This window comes from Canis lupus, chromosome 23 (assembly GCF_048164855.1).
Source record: "Canis lupus baileyi chromosome 23, mCanLup2.hap1, whole genome shotgun sequence".
Lineage (NCBI taxonomy): Eukaryota > Metazoa > Chordata > Mammalia > Carnivora > Canidae > Canis > Canis lupus.
The window spans coordinates 50,637,355-50,662,038 of record NC_132860.1 but is presented as its reverse complement, the minus strand read 5'-3'; the positions used below and the strand labels follow the sequence as shown (position 1 = coordinate 50,662,038).

The 24,684-nt window shown below is 35.0% G+C and overlaps 1 protein-coding gene across 4 annotated transcripts in view; it reads right to left on the bottom strand.

Moving 5' to 3' along the window:
• Window positions 1-7,483: 7,483 nt before the first annotated feature.
• The window catches only part of CNTN5 (contactin 5), a 1,277,146-nt gene continuing 1,259,945 nt past the window's right edge, over window positions 7,484-24,684 (bottom strand). For 3 of the 4 annotated variants that reach the window (XM_072795132.1, XM_072795133.1, XM_072795137.1), the window contains 4 exons: window positions 23,485-23,671; window positions 22,932-23,044; window positions 14,388-14,556; window positions 7,484-10,251 (listed from right to left, as the gene is read on the bottom strand). In XM_072795132.1, coding sequence (XP_072651233.1) covers window positions 10,148-10,251; window positions 14,388-14,556; window positions 22,932-23,044; window positions 23,485-23,671 — 573 coding nt within the window. In that variant the 3' untranslated portion in view covers window positions 7,484-10,147. Of the gene's footprint in view, window positions 10,252-14,387; window positions 14,557-22,931; window positions 23,045-23,484; window positions 23,672-24,684 lie in introns of those variants that run through there. The other variant, XM_072795136.1, reaches the window with a different exon arrangement.

Genomic DNA, 24,684 nt, shown 5'->3' with positions numbered 1-24,684 from the left:
TCTGTTTTGCTTTAAATTCCCAGCTGAGAAATTTAAAGGGCTGGAGTCGGTAGCCGAGCTGCTGATTCTGGAGTTAAGCTCACTGCCTTGAGTTTGGTCTATACATGCAGAATTCAATGCAGCAAAGGATTTGTGTGTGTTTCACATACACCAGAAGTAGGCCATATAGAAGAGAGGGCTGTCCTTAAGCTATTTTAAATTCTTCCTAATAACATTACTATGGGCAATGATGAGATTGAGGGGGAAATAACTAGCCAGATGAAAATATGCCTCTCACAATACAGAAATTGGAGTCAAATAAACCTAGATTGTTCTCTGAACCATAGAAGTGTCAGTGAGGTAGAGAATGAGCCTTAAAACTGCTAAGCTCGGAGAACAGAAAGTCATTTTACATTAGTGCTGGTTCAGTAAGAAGTTTTCTTGCTTTTTCCTTTCCAGTCCCATCTCTTCGAACATGATAGGATCAGAAGAATAGGTTGTAAAAAATGGAAGAAAAGAGAGATTCTAAACTTAAGAGGAGAGAAACTGTGATAATCTTGAACCATAGATTTCTCATTTACTAAAGGCCCCAACTAAGGATGAAGATTTTTAGCTTTATTATTATTGTCATCATTATCCCAGAATTATTGATTTATAATTTTTATATATAGATACATGATTGTATTGGTGATTCTAGGTCTTTTGTCTCACCATATAAACTTCAGAATCAGTTTGTCAATATCTATGAAATAGTTCACTGGAATTATGATTGTGATTGTATTGAATCTATAAATCAAGTTGAGATGACCTGACATCTTGACAATATTGAGTCTTCCTGTCATAGCTGTCTAATCATTTATTTCTTTGATTTTGTTCATCAAGTTTTTGTAGTTTTCCTCATATATAATATATATATATATATTTGTTAGATTTATACCTATATATTTCATTTTTGGGGGTGCTACTATAAATGGTTATTGTGCTCTGAATTATAAATTCCACTTGTTTATTGTTGATATACAGAGAAGTAATTAACATTGTGTGATAACTTCATATCCTGCAAACTTACTATAATAGCTTATTAGTTCCAGGAGTGTTTTATTTATTTCTTTATTTCTTTTTTTTAATAAATTTATTTTTATTGGTGTTCAATTTACCAACATACAGAATAACACCCAGTGCTCATCCCGTCAAGTGCCCACCTCAGTGCCCGTCACCCACTCACCCCCACCCCCCGCCCTCCTCCCCTTCCACCAACCCTAGTTCGTTTTCCAGAGTTAGGAGTCTTTATGTTCTGTCTCCCTTTCTGATATTTCCCACACATTTCTTCTCCCTTCCCTTCTATTCCCTTTCACTATTATTTATATTCCCCAAATGAATGAGAACATATAATGTTTGTCCTTATTTATTTATTTATTCATGAGAGACACAGAGAGAGAGGCAGGAACACAGGCAGAGGGAGAAGCAGGCTCCACGCAGGGAGCCCAATGTGGGACTCGATCCCAGGACTCCAGGATCATGCCCTGGGCCAAAGGCAGGCGCTAAACTGCTGAGCCACCCAGGGGTCCCCCAGGAGTTTTTTCATTGGTTATTTCAGATTTTCTACATAGACAATAATGTCATGTATGAATTAAGACAATTTTTCCTTTCTTAATATGTATACTTTTATTTTCTTTCTTGACTTCCAGTACAATGTTGAAAAGGAGTGGTGAGAAGAAACATCCTTGCCTTGTTCTCTCAATCTTCAGGGAAATCTTCTAGTGTCTCAATATTAAATATGATGTTAACTGTTGATTTTTTGGTAGATATTCTTTATCAAGTTGAAGAAGTTATTCTATTTCTTATTTTACTGAGAGTTTGTATAATGAATAGGTTTTGGATTTTGTCAAATGCTATTTCTGTATCTATTGATAAGATCAGATGATTTTTCTTTTCCAGCTTCTTAATATGATGAATTACATTAATTGATTTTTTAAGACTTTATTTATTTATTCATGAGAGACAGAGAGAGAGGCAGAGACATGGGCAGAGGGAGAAGCAGGCTCCATGCAGGGAGCCTGATGTGGGACTTGATGTGGGGCTCGATGTGGGGCTCGATCCTGGGGACTCCAGGATCACGCCCTGGGCCAAAGGTGATGCTAAACTGCTGAGCCACCCAGAGATCCCCCATTAATTGATTATTGAATGTTGAGCCAATCTTACATACCTAGGGTAAATCCCACTTGTCATGGTATATAATTCTTTTAGTATATTGTTGTATTTCATTTATTAATATTTTGTTGAAGATTTTTGCATCTGTGTTCATAAGTGATATTGGTCTCTATTTTTCTTGTAATATTTTTGTCTGATTTTGAATTAGGGTAATGCTAGCCTCATAGAATGAGTTTGGAAGTATTTCCTTAGTGTCTATCCTCTGGAAGAGATTGTAGAGAATTGGTAAAATTTCTTCCTAATAGTTTAGTAGGGAAACCTGAGTGTCTCAGTGATTGAGCATCTGCCTTCTGCTCAGGGTGTGATCCTGGTCCAGGGATTGAGTTCTGCTTCTCCCTCTGCCCTGTGTCTCTGCTTCTCTCTCTGTGTCTCTCATGAATAAATAAATAAAATCTTTAAAAAACAATAAGAGGATCATGACCTGAGCCAAGGGCAGACACTCAACCACTGAGCCACCCAGGTGTCCCTCTTCCTCATATATATATTTTTCAATTTCCTTCCTTCCTTCTTCCCTCCTTTCCTTCATACTTCTTTAATTCTGCAATGTTTTAAAGTAAATCCCTGCCATCATATCATTTCATCTCTTTCCAAAAAAATTACCTAAAATAATAACAATACACCATAACTTCTAACAAAATTAGTGTATAATGTTTTATTTGGTCCATATCCCATTTCCCTTGGCTATTTCACAAATATAATTTATTATAAATGCTAATTTGAATCAGAATTTGAACATGGTCATTGTAATTTACTAAATTTCTTAAGTTTCATTTAAAGGGAAACCCCCATTCCTCCCTTATTTTTTAGTGATATTGATTTATGAAATAAAATGTTTCATTATCCTGAAGAGTATCCCACATTCCAGATTTGGCCAATTACTTCTCTATAGTCTCATAAAAAGATTTTTTTCTATTTCCTATAATTTCTGCAACTGATAAATATAGAAGGTAACTAAATTCAGGATTCAGGATTTTTTAAAAATAAAGAATGCTTTATAATAGCATTATAGATTTCATATTACATATGAGGTGGTCAACAGCATATGATGTCTCACTTTTAGTGATGCTAAAATTAATCAGTAGATTCAGGTGGTGAATTCCAAATCTTATTTATTCTCCATCTTCCACTGGGAACATTTTCAAGGTGGATCCTATGTCCATTTAACATGACACCATTTGTCTTTTTAACTTCCTTGCTTTCTGGCACTATTATATGATACAGGCTTATCTTGTATAATTCTTGCCCTAGGCCTCAAATGAACTATTTCTTCAGGAAGCCATGGTTTCCTTTAATTAATAGAGACTGTCTAGGCCAGATTCCCTAGTAAGTAGATTTTGGTGCAATCTCAGGGAACATGAGTAAAGTCAACAGAAAGTCAGGCAGGAGGGATGCTTGGGTGGCTCAGCAGTTGAACATTTGCCTTTCGCTGGGGCGTGAACCCTGGGTCCTGGGATTGAGTCTTGCATCAGGCTCCCTGCAAGGGACCTGCTTCTCCCTCTGCATCTCTCTGCCTCTCTCTGTGTCTCTCATGAATAAATAAATAAAATCTAAAAAAAAAAAGAAAAGTCAGGAAAGAAGACAAAGCAAGGTTAAGATGATGTATACTCAGTTTATTGCTTTGTGCTAAGCTTTGATGGGGCCACATCCTTACCAAATATATCTTCATGGCCATGTGAGATGTCTTCAAATAGGCTGTATGAAGAAATTATTTTGGGGGATACCCATAGGAGAGCAAAGAGAGGAGTCCATCGATCTGTTTGGCTTCATCTGTTTCTAATTTCCCACTAATTAGAGTTGACCCTCTGAGGATTAACTTTTTGCACTTTTATTCTACATCATCCAGTATTTTTAAGATTTAGTTAGGAAGCCAGATCTTATGTCCTGAACTGTGACATTTGATCTACATACAAATTTGTGAGAAGCACCAGGGCCCTAGAGGTATGCCTGGTTCGCCTGGCTTTGCAAGTTGTAGCTAAAGGGTAGTACCCAGTGCTCCAGGTCAAGGTATTGGTTGATCCCTTGCATTGAAACTGAAGGGACCTGAAGGAAATTCCAGATATTGAATATTTTAAGGCAAATACCAGATATCATATCAATTTTATCTGTACATACTGTGTATGTATCTTTGATAAAGTCTTTTTAAAAAAGTAACTGTCAGTAACATTATTATTTCCTCTTCTTATTCTAGTACCCAAACCAAATTCAAACTTTCCACATGGTCTTAAAGCTGTTTTTTTTTTTTTATGATTGTTTTATTTTTGAATCAGGATCCCAATAAGGTCTAAACAATTTCATTCTGCTGATATTGCTTCTCGGGCTATTTTAAATGTGTTAACAGTTCCTTTTATTACTCTAAAACTTCATGCTATTTATTTTGGAATACCTAAATCTTTTGTCCTGGGGAATATACCACACTCAGGATTTAGATGATTTCTTCCTGTGGTATTATTTGGGTTCATTAATTTTCCAGTATTTCCTGCTAACCAGCAGTTAGGCCTACAGGTGTTTGTTTGTTTGGTTTTGGTTTTTAAAAAATTTTTACTTAGGACAGCCTGGGTGGCTCAGTGGTTTGGCACCTGCCTTTGGCCCAGGGCGTGATCCTGGAGTCCTGGGATGGAGTCCTGCATCGGGCTCCCTGCATGGAGCCTGCATCTTTCTCTTTCTGCCTGTGTCTCTGCCTTTCTCTCTCTCTGTGTCTCTCATGAATAAATAAATAAAATCTTATTTTTTTTTACTTAAATTCCAGTTAGTTAACACACAGTGTAATATTAGTTTTAGAGCTAAGGTTTTCATAAACTCAAGTTCATGATGAAATTTTTTGGCAAGAATATTAAAGAGGTAGTGCTGCTTACCTTCTATTCTATCTTATTAATGTCTCTGTGTCTTCTTTTTAGTGATGTTAAAATCAGTAGGTTCAGCCTGAAATTTTTATTGCAGGGTTCTTCACCAGCATTTTAACTAATGATTTTAACATTTATCAAGAATCATTGTCTGAGTAATTTTTTTTAGTTCTATCATTCCTTTTGCATTTATTAGCTGTGATTCTTTTTTTTAAACGATTTTTAAAAATGTTATTTATTTATTTATTCATGAAAGACACAGAGAGACAGAGAGGTAGAGACATAGGCAGAGGGAGAAGTAGGCTCCATGCCGGGAGCCTGATGTGGGACTCGATCCTGGGACTCCAAGATCATGCCCTGAGCTAAAGGCAGGCGCTTAGCCGCTGAGCCACCCAGAAGTCCCAGCTGTGATTCTTCTATAAAGTAGAGCTACTCTTCATTAACTACTTGATTATCCTGAGACGCAGTTCTTACTGGAAGAATATTCAATTCTTGCCCTTTTTATATTTTTATAACAATTCTCAGAATAATAATCTTGCATCTAACAGAGATGACCAATGATTTGTGTATATATTAGGATGAAATCATAGATATGTAGATATATGTATTTCTACCATTGCTGTCATTGTTTGAGCTCAAGTTATCCCATCTTTCCTGGTGGGAGGTATTTAAGTCTCCACATAAATGATAGTCTTTATAAGTAAGTAAAAAGTCCCAGGTTCATCTCATACATTTCCTATCCGAGACCTTAAATCAGCCATTGCTCCAAGAAATTTCCTTTGGTGTAAAACGAAAATTGGACATCACATTTTGTGTATTATTGATTTATTTGTATTATTTTTCCATTTAGGATGTTCACTGCTCTTCTAGACTTTTGTAGAACAAAGCTAAAAATATATTATTTTTAAGAATAAGGTTAAATGAACTATGAATCCATACTGATAGTTCTAAATCAAAGTTTACAGGTTTTATTTAACTTAAATTTTACAGATGTGTATCTCTTTTATCTTGAAAATCCATTCTTCTAATACTTTAACATTTATATTCATATATTGGCTAATTAAAAAATTATTATAATAGTTATGCTATTCACAAGATAATGAATGTAGGTCAAGATTTCTTTTTGGGGTGTGTGTGTGTGTGTGTGTGTGTGGTCTTTGGTATGTATGTATTATTAGGAATATACTCTCAAAATACTGACTTGAAATACTTATCTACATGGTTATAATTCTCCACAAAGAGAAATTTTAACTTATCAACCATTTGGTTGACATACAGTTAGTTTCATTATTTTCTGTTTATATTATTTTGTGGAGATTGCTTTGTTTTTTTTAATTTAATTTTTAAATTAATGTAAAACATTTATATATATAGTTCTAAAGTCAAAACTATGAAATAAGTACAGAGAAGAAGATCTTACTTGTGTATTTGTTCCTACATCCCATTCTCTCCCTCCTTAATAGGCAACAATTTTTATTAGTCTGAAGTTTATTCTTCCCTTTTCTTTTAGAGAGTACTAGCAAATAAATATATTTTTCCACTTCTTACGTCAAAGAAAGCATATATTCATTGTTTTGAATCTTGTTTATTCCCTTAATATATTTTTGCTAGTCTATATTAGGGATAGATACCTAGACATATGATTGCTAGGTCAAAGAGTAAATCCATGCAAAATTTTACTAGTTATTTCCCAGTTCCCTTTAGTATTGTTGTATCATTTTTTTATTTGAGGAGGTTTTGAAAATAAAGTTCCTTTGTCTTTGGCCTACCGAATCAGAACTCTGATATTTGGGTTCCTAGGTGATTTAGATGATCACCGAGGTATAGGAAGCCTGTTCTATAGGAAAATTTTAGGGCCAACATTAAATTAAATCCAATTAATTGTTCAGTTGATATGTGCTAGGTACTGTTTATGTAATGATGAAAGAAATCTTAAGATGAATATAGTATAGTCTCCCTTAGAGGATCAATAGCCTAGAGATTGGAGGGGAAGCATTCATAAACAAATCATTGTAAATCATATGATTGCTGGTATAACAGAAATTACACATGGTGCTAAGGAAGCACAAAAGAATAAATAACTCTATAAGAATTATACCTAGGGTGGATTAGGATAGACAATTTCTAATTAAAGCATAATTATGCATTTAACAAACTCTTTACAAAGCTCACTTGATGAAGTGTCCTTTCCTGAGAAGAAATAAAGCATGAGTCTAACCCTAAATTTATCCCATTTGTTTTTTTCTTCTTCGGTTTACTTTTTGACATGGCCTCTACTTTTTGAATTGAAACTAACATGGACATCTATGGAAATTTTTGAACCTAAAATCATAATGGCATGCAAAGTACTGACATTGTGGTATTTTCAGCATGAAAACACTACCATAATCATGATCATACTGTGGTATGCATGAAATAAATAAAGTCACTCATGTAGCTGACAGGAGAGAAGATAAAAGTCAATAAAAAGAGAATTATTTATTAAAAAGATCTAATGTTACAAGAACAGTACACAGAACTATTATCTGACTGTGCCTTCCACATGATATATACCATTATATAGAGTATATATACAGATTGTATACAATATATTTAATGATTTGACATGGAGTCCATAGTTCCTTTGTTTGGATATGCAAAACATTCACTTTATGAAATTTTTAATTTAATATGAGGAGTGGTTTTTCCTTCATAGCTCAATTGACATTATACAAAAATACAGTCTCTTTAATGATTTAAGACTGTGCAGTTACCATACCATCCAAGAAAAAGCTCACTCAGTACTGCAGTTGAAAAATAATGTACCTTGATAAGGAATACTGTTCTGCTTTCTACAAAGTAACAAGTATGTAATACATAAGTACATAAACATTTAAACTTTTTTTTATAGGTTTAGGATGCAAAATACATATTCTGTGCAGGTTGAATAAAAACATCCCTAATCTCTGATTCCTGCAAGAATACATCAGACATTCTACATGTAAATATTCTATCAGATGTGCACCATCCATCAGTTAGTTGGGAATCTTGGTTAATTTGCATTTGCCATATGTTGGCATATTTTATTGGGCTTTGTTTTATGAGAGTTTCAGTAATAACTTAATTCTTAAAGTCCTTCACTAAATCTAGTATAAAGCATCATGGAAAATAAAGAAAATGAATTGATTAAGCAAATATGAAGTAAAATTCTTGCCCATTCTTTAATATTCTTGCTATATCTTTTTTTTCCAGATGCACAATTTGCTTCGGCAAGCTACACTGTACTCATGAGAGTTCATATTTTGCCTGCTAAGTAGTTTGCATTCCTCTATCTGCAAAGTCCAGCCTCTCCCACTCCAAAGGAGGGTCAAAGAAAGTCTTCTCCCACTCAAAGAAGGTCACTTGGTTGTTATTATTCACAGGCTTCACTATTCAACAACTGTAGTAATTTACTATAATAATCTGTTAACTAAAAATAGCTTTTAAATCACTTCTTGTTTTAGAGGTGTCTTGGAATTAATTCCTCCCAAACAGAATGAGTAACCAACTTAGATGGTTGTGCTATGGCTCTGAAAACAATCTTTTATGATGTTCAGAACAGAAATTCCAATATATCCTGATTCTATAAGGATTAACCTCTAAAGCCAGGAGTGCAAGGTAAATATCATTTCATTTTGCTTACTGTTAAGGATGTTACAAACAGAATTAACAGGCTTAGGTTTTATAAAAGAAAAGAAACTATTTTTGTTTTCATATTAACATCATCTGTAAAACTAGTTCCTCCAAGCTCCTTTTTGGCATTCGACTTTACAGTAACTATCCCTTCAGGCATTTTTTGGGGTGGATGTGAACTGTGGCAGTTGGAACTTCTATATATCATCAGGTAGAAAGCTTTCACTTGAATTTCCAACTATCTAGAGTCACTGTAGTCCATGGTGACCCCTCAAAGTAGCAAATGGGGAACATTTCCCAAGCAGTCTATGGCTAGTTAGACTAGCTGAGGCCCAGTACTGAGGTCATGTTTCCACAGCTTAATAAAAAAATTAATTTATTCAAAAGGCCTTTTTTTTTAATAGTTGGTAACATTTTATAAGTGGTATGTGATGCATGGAAGTGTTTAAAAAATCAAAATTTATTTATTTTGCTTAAAACATTTTTTAATTCACAAACTATATGTATGCATCATTATTTGAACAACAAATTTTCATTGTCCTTAAAATCATTGGCAATTAGAAGAAAACCTTGGACTTTATTAATCTATTAAGCAACATCTATTTTGTCAGTAGGTGGGGAAATGGGAAAGCTCTTTTCTGTATTTATTTTGTTCTCAAATTAGCACCCTTGGAAACGTACCAGTGACTGCAGTTTTTAGTGACCATATATTTTTTTACTTTAATCTTTTGTTATTAAAAATAAACATTTATTATATTTGCAGCTAGATAACAGTAATTAATGAAAAAACAATAGCACTTAAATTCATTTGGACTCACTTTTTATTTACTTTCCACTAATGTAAATGGCTTATTCCCTACCCTAACAGAACTTGCATATAGAATAAGCATATTGACAAATTTTGCTATTTCACTATGCAGTAACACAATATTTTTCAAAAAATTTTTTGTGTATTTATGCTATAATGGATCACACAACTGAAGTATTTTCTCATATCTCTTACTAGTTTGTCAATTGGGATAGTAATCCAAAGGGAAAATGAAAAACAGTAGACTCAGAGTCTTTAGCAAACTTTTCATTCTCAGTTTTGTATTTCCATGTGAAACAGATCTGCTAGAGACCACTTACTTAAAAAATGGGTGGCACACACTCATGGTCATCAGTTATAAAATCAAATTCCAACATATTAAAAAAGTAAAGAATACATTTGACAGAAATTACCTTTGCTTGCAAAAAATTCATTACATACAATCTGCATATTTTATTGGAACAAAAACTGCCCTCTCCATTTACAAAACCAAAGAGAAACCTGATGGATAAGTAATATTCCCCCCAACCTCCTGTAAGTGCACTGGGTGTAGTCCCAAGTTTTTAAAGCTCATCCCAGGGTCCTGGGTCTCCACTTACACTACACTCTATTCACTGCTATTTTCAAGATAAAGCAAAGCAAAGTAAGTCTGCAGTTTTCACCAAGAGGTTGAGGGAATCATCAATGCCAAGAGCAATGTTATTGATAATGAAGATGGAGAGACTGTGTGGAGGGTCGACTGGGCACTAGTGATTTTTCCACCTGTGAAAATAGAGAAGTATTAAATGAAACAAATTATTTTGATTTTGCTTGATCTAGGAAAGAGTTGTTTTTAGATATGTAAGACAAAGGAGTGTAACATGCATTTGTTTCTGATGAGTGTCCTTATAAAACAAGAAATTGCATGAGGCTTCCAAAAACTATATGAAAAGCAAAATTATATATGGAATACTGTGTTAAAAGGCTATATCACCTCTAAAAAACACATCTACTCAGGAGATTTAGTGTAATTTTCACCAATCATGCAGTGACTTCTCAAATTCCAGGTATGAATGATAAAATGATTTCTATAGTGTATACAGGAGAGGGAGCAAGAATAATTAGCAAAAGTTTGTGGCAATAAGAATTCATAATTCAATTACTTCAGTCAATTTTTGAACTTAATAATAATAAAATTATTTAAGTTACTTATGGGTTCGCCACTGATTTGATTGTTTCAGTTGAGCAGGCTTAAATTCTAGATTCTCATACCAAACTTGGCAAAGGAAGGAGGGCCATCTTTCATTACTCTTACCTATGCCCAGGAGAAATTCTTCCTTCTTGGGAACAACACATTGTATGCAGTTAATGTACTAGAGTAGCTGTTTGATTAAACACACTGATCTGAACAGATTAGTTTAAGGTAGTTTTGATAGCTCCACATAATTAAGCTCCACACAAACTAAATACTACCCTTAGACCTAACTTCCTCAAGCCAGCAGTCTGAAGTATCATCAACATGATCAACATGATCAGTATTTAATGGGTGCTTACTATATGCAATGCACTGTACTGAGCCCTTATACATATCATCTGATTCAATCCTCACAACATTTCTATGCAGTAAATATTGTTGTTATCCCTCTATTGCCAATGAAGGAGCTGAAGCTTAGATAACAGAACTTGCTTAAAGTCATTCATCTGGGATTAGTGGAAACAGATGTTCTTATGATTGGCCTTGATTAAAACTTTAATGATAGATTAATCAAAATAAATGTACCAACTAATTTTTAAAATCATCCTTCTGTCAAGAAATCTTCTCTGGCCAGAGTTGACAGTTAATGGACCTGATTTTGATTTTTGCTATGGAAATAGTGTCCAAATTTTTAATCCAGATGTTTATTTAAGAGCTGAGGGATCATTTGCTTGGTAAAACACACACACACACACACACACACACACACACACGCAGCAGCAGCAAATCTTTCCTTTGAAAATTTTTATAGCTAAAGCACTAATAGAACTATTAATCAACACATTGTAGAATGTAACATGTATTTCACCTTGTACAAAGGGGATTATTGTGAAGTGCATGGCCATATGTGAACTATAAGAAAGGCATGATGACAAAGCTTCCCTGGAGTGGTATGTGCATGTAAGCATGCATAAATAAAAACTGTGAAAACAACTTTTCTGTTTATTTGAGAGTGGCAGAGTCCTTGTTAAATTGGCTAAAGTGACACTTTTACATAAACATCTCACTTTCAGAATGCTAAGTAGGGGCTATATCTCAAATTTCACAAAGAATCCACAAAGCAAAAAGATTATTTTGTATAAAAAATCAAAACAAAACACAAACAGCAACAACACTGGAGTAAGTTCTAGTCCCCGTTGCAAAACCAACTAGCTATTAAGTGAGTCCTTGAACTTCTTAGGACTTTTGGTTTTTGGAAAATTATAAGAATGAAACCAATTGTTGGATCTGAGATAGACAATATTATGAATTTTCACTTTATTAAAACTCAGAAAATGGGTTGCCCTAGCCATATTTTTTAAACTAAAACATAAAAGTTGACAATTTGTTTTTCACGGAATAGAAATTACAATACAATGGAAGAATCGATGTTTTTATAAGTACTTTCAAACTTGGGGCTGATATTGTCCAAGTGATATTTTACAATCTGGTTGTCTTAGAGTTGAAAAGAACCTTGGGGAGTCAGAGAATAATAGAATACTCAGAAGTTTGCTAGAAGGATAAAATAAGATAATACATTATATAAAAAACACCGAAGGACCCCTGGGTTGCTCAGTGGTTGAGTGTCTGCCTTTGGTTCAGGGCATGATCCCTGAATGTCTGGATCAAGTCCTACATTGGACCCTCTGCAAGGAGCCTGCTTCTTCCTCTGCCTCTGTCTCTGTCTTCTCTCTGTGTCTCTCATGAATAAATAAATAAAATCTTAAAAAAAAAAAGGAAAACATCTAGTGTAAGGCTAAGAACATTATCAGGGTTCAGTAAATACTCATTGTTATCATTGTTTTTAGAAATTTGAGACTTCTGATGCAAGCAGAGAGTTGTCATCTTTTTCACTTATCAAAAATAATCTTTAGTCTGTCAAGGTGCTGTTGAAAATTTAACACCCACATTCAAACAGTTCATTTGTACTAATCAATGTATAGACATTATTATGTCCTTTGCTCTTGAAGCTATACCTTTATAAATGAATCATAAAGTGTATTAAGCTTGAGTGTGGCCACAATGTATTTAAATTATTAGGTCTTTTCATCTGAATTTCTGAAAAATGTCAGATTTCCTATGTCTTGTGTTTTTTTAATTATAACTTTTCACTTTGAAATAATTTTAGATGCACCCAAAAGTTGTAAAAATAGAACAAAGAATTCATCCAGATTCCTTAAATGTTTGTTTCATCATTGCTGCATTGCTATTCTCTCTATAAATACATACATTTTTTCTGAGCCATTTGAAAGTAAGTTGCAGACATGATGTACATTTACCCTTAAATACTTTAAACTTATTTTTAAAAATATTTTATTTATTTATTCATGATAATACATAGAGAGGAGAGAGAGAGAGAGGCAGAGGGAGGAGCAGGCTCCATGCAGGGAGCCCGAGCCCGACGTGGGACTCATCCCTGGTCTCCAGGATCACGCCCTGGGCTGAAGGCGGCGCTAAACCTCTGAGCCACCCAGGCTGCCCTATCCTTAAATACTTTAATGTATAGTTCCTAAAAATAAGTTTCTTATATAGTTACAGTACAATTTTTTTAAAAGAGAGACTTATTGATATATATTATCTAACGTATAGACATTATTCAAATTTTATCAACTGTTCTAACAATATCCTGTATTTTTATGTAAGAATTTACTTATCTCATCTGATATTTTAATTTTTTTTTTTATTTTTTTTATTTTTTCTTTTTTCATCTGATATTTTTAGGTAAGAATTTATCAAGTATTATGTCAATAGCTTTTCCTCAACGTTTCAGTCTAATTATTTTCTTCTTTGTATTTCCCTTCTATCTCACTTTGTGGCATCAAAAAAAATCATATGCAATGCTTTTGGTTTTAATCCAAATTGATGAATGAATATGTTGAATACAACAAAGCCACATGCAGAGTCCTACAAGATGTCACTGGATACTTTCCTTTAGGCTGACAATTCTGCTTGACAATGATTACTCAATAAATAATGTTCATAATTACCCAGAATTAAATGCACATTAAGTATTTTTTATTCAAGGGTTTTAGGGAAAATTGCCTAATATTTTCTTAATGAGAGATTTGCATACTTTATTAAATCTTTGGTTTCCTTTTCTTATTACCTCAGTGGAATGGTTGCTCATTTCTTTTTTAAAATATTTTATTTATTCATGAGAGACACACAAAGAAAGGCAGAGATATAAGCAGAGGGAGAAGCAGGCTCCATGGAGGGAGCCCAATGTGGGACTTGATTCAGGGACTTCAGGATCATGCCCTGGGCCAAAGGCAGGCGCTAAACCGCTGAGCCTCCCAGGCGTCTCTGGTTGCTCATTTCTAAATTTGTAAAATTTCTCTTCCTTTAATCCCATTCTGGTTAATAATTATGGTAGTGGTGAAGATATGTGGCCCTGGAGACGAGCATACTTGGGTCTAAATCTTGGTTCTTCAACTTAGTATGATCTTAGGCAAGTTACTTAAATTTTCCCTAAAATATGAACAATATCTCTTTCATACGATTATTACTAAGACTAAATAAAATGATGTAAAAGACTTATGACCAATAAGACTTATGATCATGCCTAAACATGGTAAGGACTTCCAAAGTTTTCAACCATGCAATCCATCATATTAATTTTGGTGAGGTTTACACTATTTACCATTGTTAGTGGTCATCAGATTAAGCCTATTATGTCAAAACTTACCTGAATAGGATGGTACTCTGATTTGGGAACTAGCTGTCCCATCCCCTCCTTCACTGTATGCTCGAACTTCAATAACATAGACTCCAGCATCGGGGAGTGGTACTATTGCTTGAGGTTTCTGTGTTTCAATAACTTGACTGTTGCTGTGCCCCTCTTGTCTATAAAAAACCTGGAAATAATAACAGAGGTTTAAACATTTGATATTCAGTTTAGGATTCCAAATGTTTATTGACTGACTACTATATGTCACATTTTGAGCTAAGGGAGCTTACAGCTTTGACAGATATGTAATCAAATGTATGTGCTATATGCAGCAATGGAGTGTGCATAAGGTACTTGGAAATACTGAAGAAGAGTTTAATTCTGTCTGTGCATTAGAAATGGCTTTTCAAAGGAAGTGATGTTTGAGCTAAGTATCTGAAGATGAGTAGAGTTCACCAGTTAGAGAAAGGGATGTGAATTCTAGGAAAAGATAAGAGAAAATGAAAAAAATACACCTAGGCAATAAGGAACTATAGCATGAGGGTATGGCATGAACAGAAGACATACGAGGATAGTGATACGAGACTGGAGCAGTAGGTAGTGAGGAAGCATATCACTAAAAGTCTTTTATTCTTGCTTAGTGAAATGAATAGTATCATGAGGGAGTACTCATAGCTCTCATCTGCAAATTCAAAGGACAAAAAGATAATTTGTTAAATATATCAATAAATCTTTAACAATGTAGAAAATTGCTAAAAAATTAAAATGTTAGTGTTTTTATTTACTTCTCTGGTTGTTTGCTTTTCTGTGAAGTGGCATTTGGAAACTTTGGGTAGTAAAGTTAAGGCCTTTTTGACACTTGTCCATGGTACTAGAATGGAACATGTATCACAGTAAATGATTTCAGAATTATAAATTAGGGCATAAAATTATCCTATTTTATATATCAGAAAGTAAAGATCATAGAAATTATGCAATTTATACAAGACCATGTGGCTAGTTAGGGAAGAAATTGCCTTAGAAGTTTAGTATTTTGATTTAAGTTCAGAGCTGCTTCAGAACTATATTAATTGTTTCTACTTACAGATTTGGATTCAAAATAATCTCCTACAAACAAAATAAACTGCAATCGCCATATTTCTTTCTGGGCAAATGTGGTCCCACTATAAGACCTGGTACATAGTAAACTTAGAAGAGAAAGCTCTTTCATTGCCATTATTGTTTATTGTCAATGGTCAGTATTTCAATTGCATCATAAATAATTGACTGCCTTAGAAAGCTAGATAAAAATTTGTAATTTTTTCTTATAAAAATGTGTTTTGAGCTTGAACTAACTTACACAGAGGGGGAAAAAAACCTTTAGTAGAACAATATTGTCATATATTGAAGCTTTCCTGTACTTGATCCTTACTTTTGCATTCTGGTAATGAATGGTCCCTCCATTTCGCTTCCTTTATCTTTCACAGATTTAAATTTACTTCAGGGTCTCAGGAGAGAAGTAACTTCTCTCTGAAAGTATTTAGCATATGTAATAATTGTATGTACTAAAATACTCATAGGGAAGGAAGCCATAGCCTCAATGTGGTTGCAAAGTGATAAGAGTATCATCAAATATTTGTCGGGCATATCATGTGGGCCAGGCACAGTGCTATATATTGGAGACTCGTAACAGAAAAGACCACATGGTTTCTGCTCTCATGGCACTTACAGTATAATAGTGAGACAGATACCAATGCATTGAAGTGTGATATATATTGCAATAGAAAATGTATTTGGTGATATAGCAATGCACAAAGTGGTACTTTGTCAAGATTTGGGGAATCAGAAACATTTCTTAGAGCATGCCCAAAGCAGGTTCTTTCAGCTTAAAAAAATAACAATTATATCAGAATTTATGCTTCTCATTTTGACTATAGCAGTATAATGAATTAGAATTCTGATCATCCACATGAGGTAATTAGAAAGTAAACTTATGGCAATGGGAAAGTATGTAAATTGGTGAGGATTGGCAGGGGAGTGACTATTTTAGAGGACATAGTTATTATGGTTCAATAAATTACAACTCTTATGACAAAGAAAAATGCAGTTAGTAATGCATATCTAATGTTGCTGTAAAATCCAGAGTTGAAGAAAAATTTGTGGATCAGTTGAGATTTAGAAACAAAAAGTAAAAGCAGGAATAATATCAGTCAATGGTAGCAAAAGGAGTTTGAGATTAAATGTGGCTTTTACCAGAACATCCAGGGAGATGTGATGCTATGAGTCAGTAAGTAGGTATACTCAGTGAAAACATATATTAAAATAATGGTTAGTCTTAGGTGCTTGAGAGAATCTCAGCTTATTTTAAAATCCTGATTTACCAAAACAAATGAGAATGAGAAATATGAGAAGGTTAAGGAGTTATCAAGACATGTCAAAAGTAGTTATTGACAATAAGGAGTCCAAGGAGTACTTTCAGAATTTGGACATTTACAGAATGGCAGTTGTGATGACAGCTATCTTTCAGCATAAAGGAAATTGTATTTTCAAATTTATTCTCAAATTCTACTTAACAAGCTGGGAGGGGTGAATTATCTAAAAGAAGTGATTCTGAACAAAAATTAATGTGGTACTGCTATTCTGAAACACATAATCTGGAAATGGTTAGTCTATATGTCTGATGGTGACACAATAATGTTGTGAGTAGGCTTAAGGATAAAGCAGTAAATTTTTACTGGTTTTACTCAAAAGTACCCTTGAGAAAACTGTATCCTATTAAACGGGAGGCCTGTTCAGCAGCTGAGCATCTTGGGAATAGTCAAGGGGACAGGTGCTCTTCATTACAGAGGATGAGGGATCTTAAGTCCCAGGGGCAATGGGAGGGTGCGGAGAAGTCAGCAAGATGATAGTAGCAGGATGAAGAGAAGTCGGAGGGCCACAAGCAGCAGTGAGAAACCACTGACTGGACGACGGCCAAAAGCACTTTTAAGAACGAGACTTCCTATGGGCAAGGGAACTGGCACTGTTCAGATATTGGCTTGTATGGTATGCTTTTCACTCGACCCACTGCTGCCAACATTTCTATCAAGTCTACTTTCTAAATATATATATATTTGATGTTATGTAAGCCATTTCTGTTTTATTTTTAAAAATATTTTATTATAAAAAACTTCAAGCATAACCACATGTAAGAGGATAGTATAAGCCATTATATAGGAGTCTTTTTAATTTGTGAGTATCACAAGAAAGAGACTGAATCCCATATGTGGAGTGAGTATCAGATGAAGGACCAGCTTCAAGATACAGGAAGTCAGTGAGACTAGAATGGACAAAGACATTAAGTTCCCTGGAGAAGTTGGATAAATATAGAGGTGGTCTTCAGAATACTGTAGGATGTGGAATCAAATATCAATCCAAGTGTACATGAATCTCAAGAGTCTGGAAGGCCCTGATATTTAAGTTGAATAAATAAAGACTTCTGTCTATATTGATGGAACACATAATAACCAGTAAACCTTGAGCCTGATATTTCCCTCCTCTGCCTGGCTCTGTAAATAGGCAGAAAGTAGACGTGAGGGGGGAGGAAACATAGAGAAAGGGTTATATATCTAGGAAACGATACTGTCTAGATGTAGCCTAGAAAACATTTCTTTGGTATGTAGCCTGAGGTCCTTGTCCCAAATTCCTTCTGACTGCTTTGTTTTGTTTTGTTTTCTGAATAGACAGAAGTTTCTCCTAGTGGGGAATGGGATGTTTGCACAAGTGACCACTAACTATAGCTCCTGGGCATTTAATATTTATTTTCCCTTTCACTTGGGCTTAAATCTATATGAGAATAAGATGAAGATAAGATGGTTGTTTTACTTTATTATATTGGTAAACTTCTTTCATAGTATAAGGAAAACATTCCTCCATTCTCAAGATAATTAGAGAATTATGGCTGAATATGCTTTATTCCACAGCTTTGTTATTGGTATTCCTTTAGGAAAGCCAGCAGTAGATGTGCCAAAATTAGTTAAAGATGCTAGATACAGACCCCACATGAGAGGAATTATAAAAATTACATTTTCTTCATTAAAAGTGTTTATTTGGGAAAAAAACATTAAATTAGAAAAAATTTATTTGAAATTTTTGCTTCATTTTCACAATCACTTATAAATTATATATTAATAATAAAGTGGCTGTTTTCAACTTGGGAAATGTAAGAAACAAAGGCATAATAGTGAACTGAAGAAGTTATAAATACACTAAGTAAACTCCCAAATTAGATTTAACTTTTAAAATGGGGAGTTATTCTATTTGAGTGAGAATAGTTTTTATAGCCATATCTTCACGAGACAGTCTTTTCCTAATATTATTCTGGTTTTTCAAGCTTCTATTTCTCTTACTTTATAATGAAAGCTGTGATATCTTGAAATTATTGCTATCAAATATGGACTTGCTAAAATCTCAAGATGCTTAAGATCTCTTGGATGATCTCAAAAAGCAGTAAGAAATTTCACAACTAGGTAATAGTTAACATTTATCTGAATGGATTTCTTTTTAATGTGTCTTCTCTGACACAGCCATATACGGCTTGATTCCATCCTTCTTCCACTGTATTCTTGGTCATTTTTGAGGTCCCTGATTTATGATGAAGAGACCTGTTTATCTTCTTAACACGTTGCACATAATTTCTCATCATATCTTTCTCGGTTAACATCTTGTTTTTATATGTGTTGATACCTCAATCTCTGAAATAAGTAAAGCACTAAGATCCACACTTCTTAGAAAATGGATTGATTGAATGTCAAATTCCACTGTTTTATCTTATTATCATTACTTTATTATGCTCTTTTTGAGGTTTATTTTTAAAGAATGAATTCAATTCTGTATTTAGTATCCTAAGTATAAGAAAAAAATTGAGTGTATTATTTATGGATCAGGTCTGGAGAACAAATCTATTTTTCCTCCATATTTATCACTTTTCAATCATTTTCACATTCTGGAAAACTTCTAGATGAAGAGTTTTCTGAATTCATCTACTTTGGACTTAATACAAAAGGTGGAATACACAGTCCTTGCATTTTAAACCTCAGGTATGGACTCAAAGTTTCCCAGCCTCAAACCTACACACTATGTTCATTTCTACTGATCTCTTTTGCTTTTAAAAGTAAAGTAACTTGGCAAAGACAAAGAGTAAAAATAGATTTACTTCTCTTTTTGATATCACAATTAATTGTGGAAGCTTTCTTGTACTCTGTTTAGCAGGAAGTCCTCTACCTCAAATTACCTCATGGATGGAGAAAGAGTATGCTGAGTTGTTCCTATTTTTGTTAATCTTTTGTGACTGCTCTATGTCATTGTGCTTAAGATGTATGTGTATATGTGTATATGTGTGTATGTATGGTATATATGCTGGCATTCTTGATTCAATGATTAGGTTACTCTTGGTCTGGTAGTAATTTAGGGGCTGTGGTAGAACTTAAAGAGGTCATGCTCAGCCGAGGCTGAGTTCACTCCATACTTGTGTGAACCTCCAGCCAGATGGTACAGCTCTTTATATGCAGTGTAGATCCTTGCCTACGCTGGAGGAGTTTTCCTCAAAGTCATGCTAAGAAAAGGGGGCTACAAGTTTGTGTTCTCTGGGTTATATCTCTGTAGTTTAAATTTGCAGCTACGGGGATCCCTGGGTGGCTCAGTTGTTCGGCGCCTGCCCGCGGCCCAGGGTGTGACCCTGGGGTCCCGGACCGAGTCCCACATAGGGCTCCCTGCCTGGAGCCTACTTCTCCCTCTGCCTCTCCCTCTGCCTGTGTCTCTGCCTCTCTCTGTGTGTGTATCTCTCATGAATAAATAAATAAAATATTTTTTAAAATTGCAGCTATTGTTTCTAATCACATTCCCAATCACTGTACCTGTGTTAGCAGGAGCTTTCATCCTTAGCCACCTGCTTTGTGAAAATCAGACTTGCCCAGTAGAATCTAGGCTCTGCATTAAGCTTCAGTCATTAATCTGCCTAAAGTCCTCTTTCTCTCAGGCCCTTTGTGACATTTCTGCCAATAGGACTCTCACTGAGGATTATCCTGTCCATCAGATGCTCTAGTAAGATTTAGTTGCAGGGATGCCTGGGTGGCTCAGCGGTTGAGCGCCTGCCTTTGGCCCAAGGCGTGATCCTGGAGTTCCCGATCGAGTCCCACATCGGACTCCCTGCATGGAGCATGCCTCTCCCTCTGCCTATGTCTCTGCCTCTGTGTGTGTGTGTGTTTCATGAAAAAAGACATAAAATCTTTAGGAAAAAAACAACAACAAGATTTAGTTGCAAAAGAACAGGTTTTGAGGTCTCACTCCATTTGTTATCAGCAGATTCCTTTTTTAGGAATGAACTCTTTCTTCTCCAGGACATAAGAAAGTATAACCATTTCAAGGAAATAAAAGAAAAAAGTCCTCTATCAATGTGTACCTACTTGTTATTAACTTATACAACTAAAATGGAATATGCTAATGATTCTTCCGCCAGCAAGAAGGTATTCCAAGGTTAACCTGTGCCGTCTTCTTTAAGACAGAGCTGGCATGCAACTTTCAAAGATAAGTTCATTTTGTTAAAATTTCACCTAATCAGATATCCTTTTCCCAAAACAATTAGAATAAATAGTAGCTATTTTGAAATGAGCACTTTCTATATGCTAACAGCTATATGCTATTTTACGTAAGTTATCTTAATCCTTAAAATAATCTTGTATGATAGATATTATTTTATTGTTATTTGTGCCATTTTGAAATTAAGAAAATGAGACACAGAAAGATTAAGCAACTTGCTTAGAGTTACATAACTAGGATTTGAATGAAAGTGATTCAGAAGCTAGTGCTCTTTTCCAGCTACACCTAACAAATGGGAAGATCATACTGGAAAAGAACACATCTGATAATACACACATATGAGTAATTGCATGATATACTTCCAGCTGTGTTAAATTAGTTAATTTATTCATCCATTCTAGAAGCATTGGGGATAAAGTGATGAGAAAGAGTTTTTGCCTTCAATTATATATATAATCTAGTTGGGGAAACAGCCGCATATAAAGAGGAAGAACAGTGACAGAGATAGATGGGGTAATTGTGAGCAAAAGAAGGATCACCTTGCCTGGGAACCCTATGTTCAACCTCACATATTCTTCAAGTATTAGTACCTGAGAGGTGCCTTATGCTTATTGGTTCTGACATATGCTTTCATGTCACTTTTCCTTGTTTTCTACCTTGCCTCTCTAGTTTGGGAGTTTGATTACCATATCTAATGATGTTAGATTGGCTCTCGGAAGGTCTATCACCATTTCTGACCATACTGCTATCTCTAATTATCGAGGGTTTATTTGCCTTAGAGGAAAGTTGTAAAGACATGGTTATTTGGGGTAAGAGTATAGGAAGAGCACTAAGAGAAGGGTATGAAAAATGGCTCACCTGCCCTCCCTCGAAAGATCATATTCAATATCTCTGAGGATTAGAACAGATTTCAGTAGTGTATGTTTGAGTAATGAGGGTGTCTGCCAACCATGCTAATTATAGTCTGTAGGTAATAACATAATTTGTGTCTTAAAATATGATTAATGGGAATTATTTACCTTAAAAATATATTTCATTTATAACTTCTTCAGTTTTTAGCTTCACAACTTTAGCACTTTATGTACAAAATACTGTTGCCATTTCTGATAATTGAAAAACCACATAAATGATGATTTTCAGTCTAAATATTACTAAAATGCTTAAAATTTCTGATATAAATAATATTCAACATATGGTTCTCTATGAAGTTTAAGACAATAATGGAACCTGATGAAAAATAATTGAAATTCAACCAAATCCGTACATAGGCCACATATATTTAAAAATTAGAGATAAAGTTGTCTTTCTTTTTTTTAAAAAAATTATTTATTTATTCATGAGAGACACAGAGGCAGAGACATAGGCAGGGGGGAGGAGCAGGCTCCCTGCAGGGAGCCGGATATGGGATCATGCCCTGAGCTGAAAGAAAGATGCTTAACCACTGAGCCACCCAGGCATCCCGATAAACTTGTTTTTCAAAAACAAACCAAATGCTTTCATACTTCCAGCTCTCTTGCTGGCACATTTCAGGATGACTGTGCGTGAAGGGCTGTGCCTATTTTGTAGCTTGCTGTCTCTCCTTGAACTTAACCCAGTGTACCGGCCCTAGCATTTCTTCTTCTTTTACTAATAGTCTTTACACTCATATGAAGTCATCTAGTCTTTGTCATCTGCCAGAAAAAGTCTGTCTTCTGGGAGGGGATGCCAGGACTCTCTGCATAAGCTCTGCTTGTCCTGACACTGGTTCAGAGAGCCAACTTCATCCTGTATTCAAATTGTTACTGCTTTCCCCACTCGTTCCCTTTCCATGCTTTGCACAGTTAAAACTGTTTTTGACTGCCTTGGCTTCCCCATTACAGGGAGGCTTTCTTCTAAGTTTTAGGTAGAAGATGATTGGGGAAAAACAGGTACGCTAATGGCTTTTTTATGCCTTATTAATTGTACATCTTCATAATAGCAGTTTTCAAGGTGACTATCTATACAAAAGAGTGAGGAAACTATACTGACCTTGTAGCCCATGACATCAGATTCATTGGTTAATGGTCTGACTGGTTCCCAGCCCAGAGAAAGCTGGGAGCCTTGCTGTTCCCACCTGAGGTTGCTGGGTGCTTGACTAGGGGCTGCAAAATAAAAAGTGAAAGTGAACTGACAAAGAGTCTTGATTACATTTCTTCACTTAAATCTTTGTATTTCAGTATTTTCTTGTGGTTAGTGGTTGGCTGGCACCATAGGCTTCTTTCCAGCCGGAATCAGATAAGGAGTGTTTTTGCTCCAGTGTCATTTGCTCCAGCTCATCTACTGAGCTTTTGAACCAGAATTCTTTTATCTTTCTTCTGTGTCGAAATTGCTTGGCCTTGTTTCACAGGAAGATAACTTTTATCTGTTGTGAATGCAAAATTTTCTGAGCTAGTTTTGGAATTCAGATCTAAGCATTCAAGCAAGACTGTGAATCAAAACTCCCCTTCAACTCTCCTTATATTATGTACCTCACATGACTTTCAAACATCTTAAAAGATGTTTCCCCTTTGTCTGAAACAAACAAAAAGCCCAGGTCACTTACGAGATTTCTTGGTGGTTGCACGCACTTCACTGCTAGGTGGCCCATATCCAGCTCCATTATAAGCTCTCACTGTGAAGTGATACAAAGTATTTCCTTCTAATCCTGTCAGAATGACAGATGACTCATTCGCTCTAGTTTTGACTGTTTCTGCTGCATCTTCTTGTTCCATGTCTTTCCAATAACCAACCTGTCAACAAATTATTAAACGACAGATTAATTTTGAAGTTTCTTCTATACTTGTGATTGTTTGATGTTTTCCTAAAGCCCTAAGAAATCATTCTTGTATTACTCAATTAACAGGTACTACTAATGAGGCAAAAATCAGTCCTAGTCACTACCTGATTTGCATCTGTGTGCGTCATAGCAGTACTCAGCAGAGCAACAAAAGGTGCTCCCTTCTAACCTGGTAGCATGAGTTGCTTGGAAAGAGCCAAAAATATATCCTGACATTAAGGAAGGATCATTCAAAGAAATTGAGGCACTCTTTTCTCATTGGTTGTCAGAACCTTTTACCTTTCAAAGCCATGGAGCTTTGAATGCATTATTTGAGAAAGAGACATGAATAATATTTCCTTCTGGGCCCTCATAAAGGTGAATAACACAAGCTATATGGGTTTAATAGAGAAGAGGTGTCAAAGACCACTCGCCGTACCTGGGAGTGCTCTAAATGTAGACATATCACATTGCTAGGATATGGGAGGGAGACAGAAAGGAACTTTTCTATCAAAGCACAATTTATGCATCGAGATGATCTTTCCTGATTATAAGCTCATGGTAGCTGCTCCTATCCCAAATTTGAACGCTTTGTAAATTTAAATAATTTTCTTTGTATACCTAAAGTTTAACACTATGTCCGACATTAGAATGTTACTATATTTAAGTGGATAAAGAGTAGTTTTTATTCTTCTACTTACTTATTGTAGTAAAAACAATGGAACATTGTCTCCTCCTCCCCCAATTAATTACTTGGTGAAAGAAGTAGATCACTTATCCTTCTTCAAGTACTTTGTCTACAGTAGAAGCTAGAAAGCCAAACACCACATTTTCCAGAGGCTTTCACCTAAGGTTGCTGCTATACATTGTGGGCAGTGAGGGGTTTTTGTTTTTTATTGAAATATTCTTAGTCTTAGGCATGACTGCCATTTCCAGCATAGCCATAAGAAGTCAGTCTGTTAATTTTACTGGAATTAAAATAAAAAG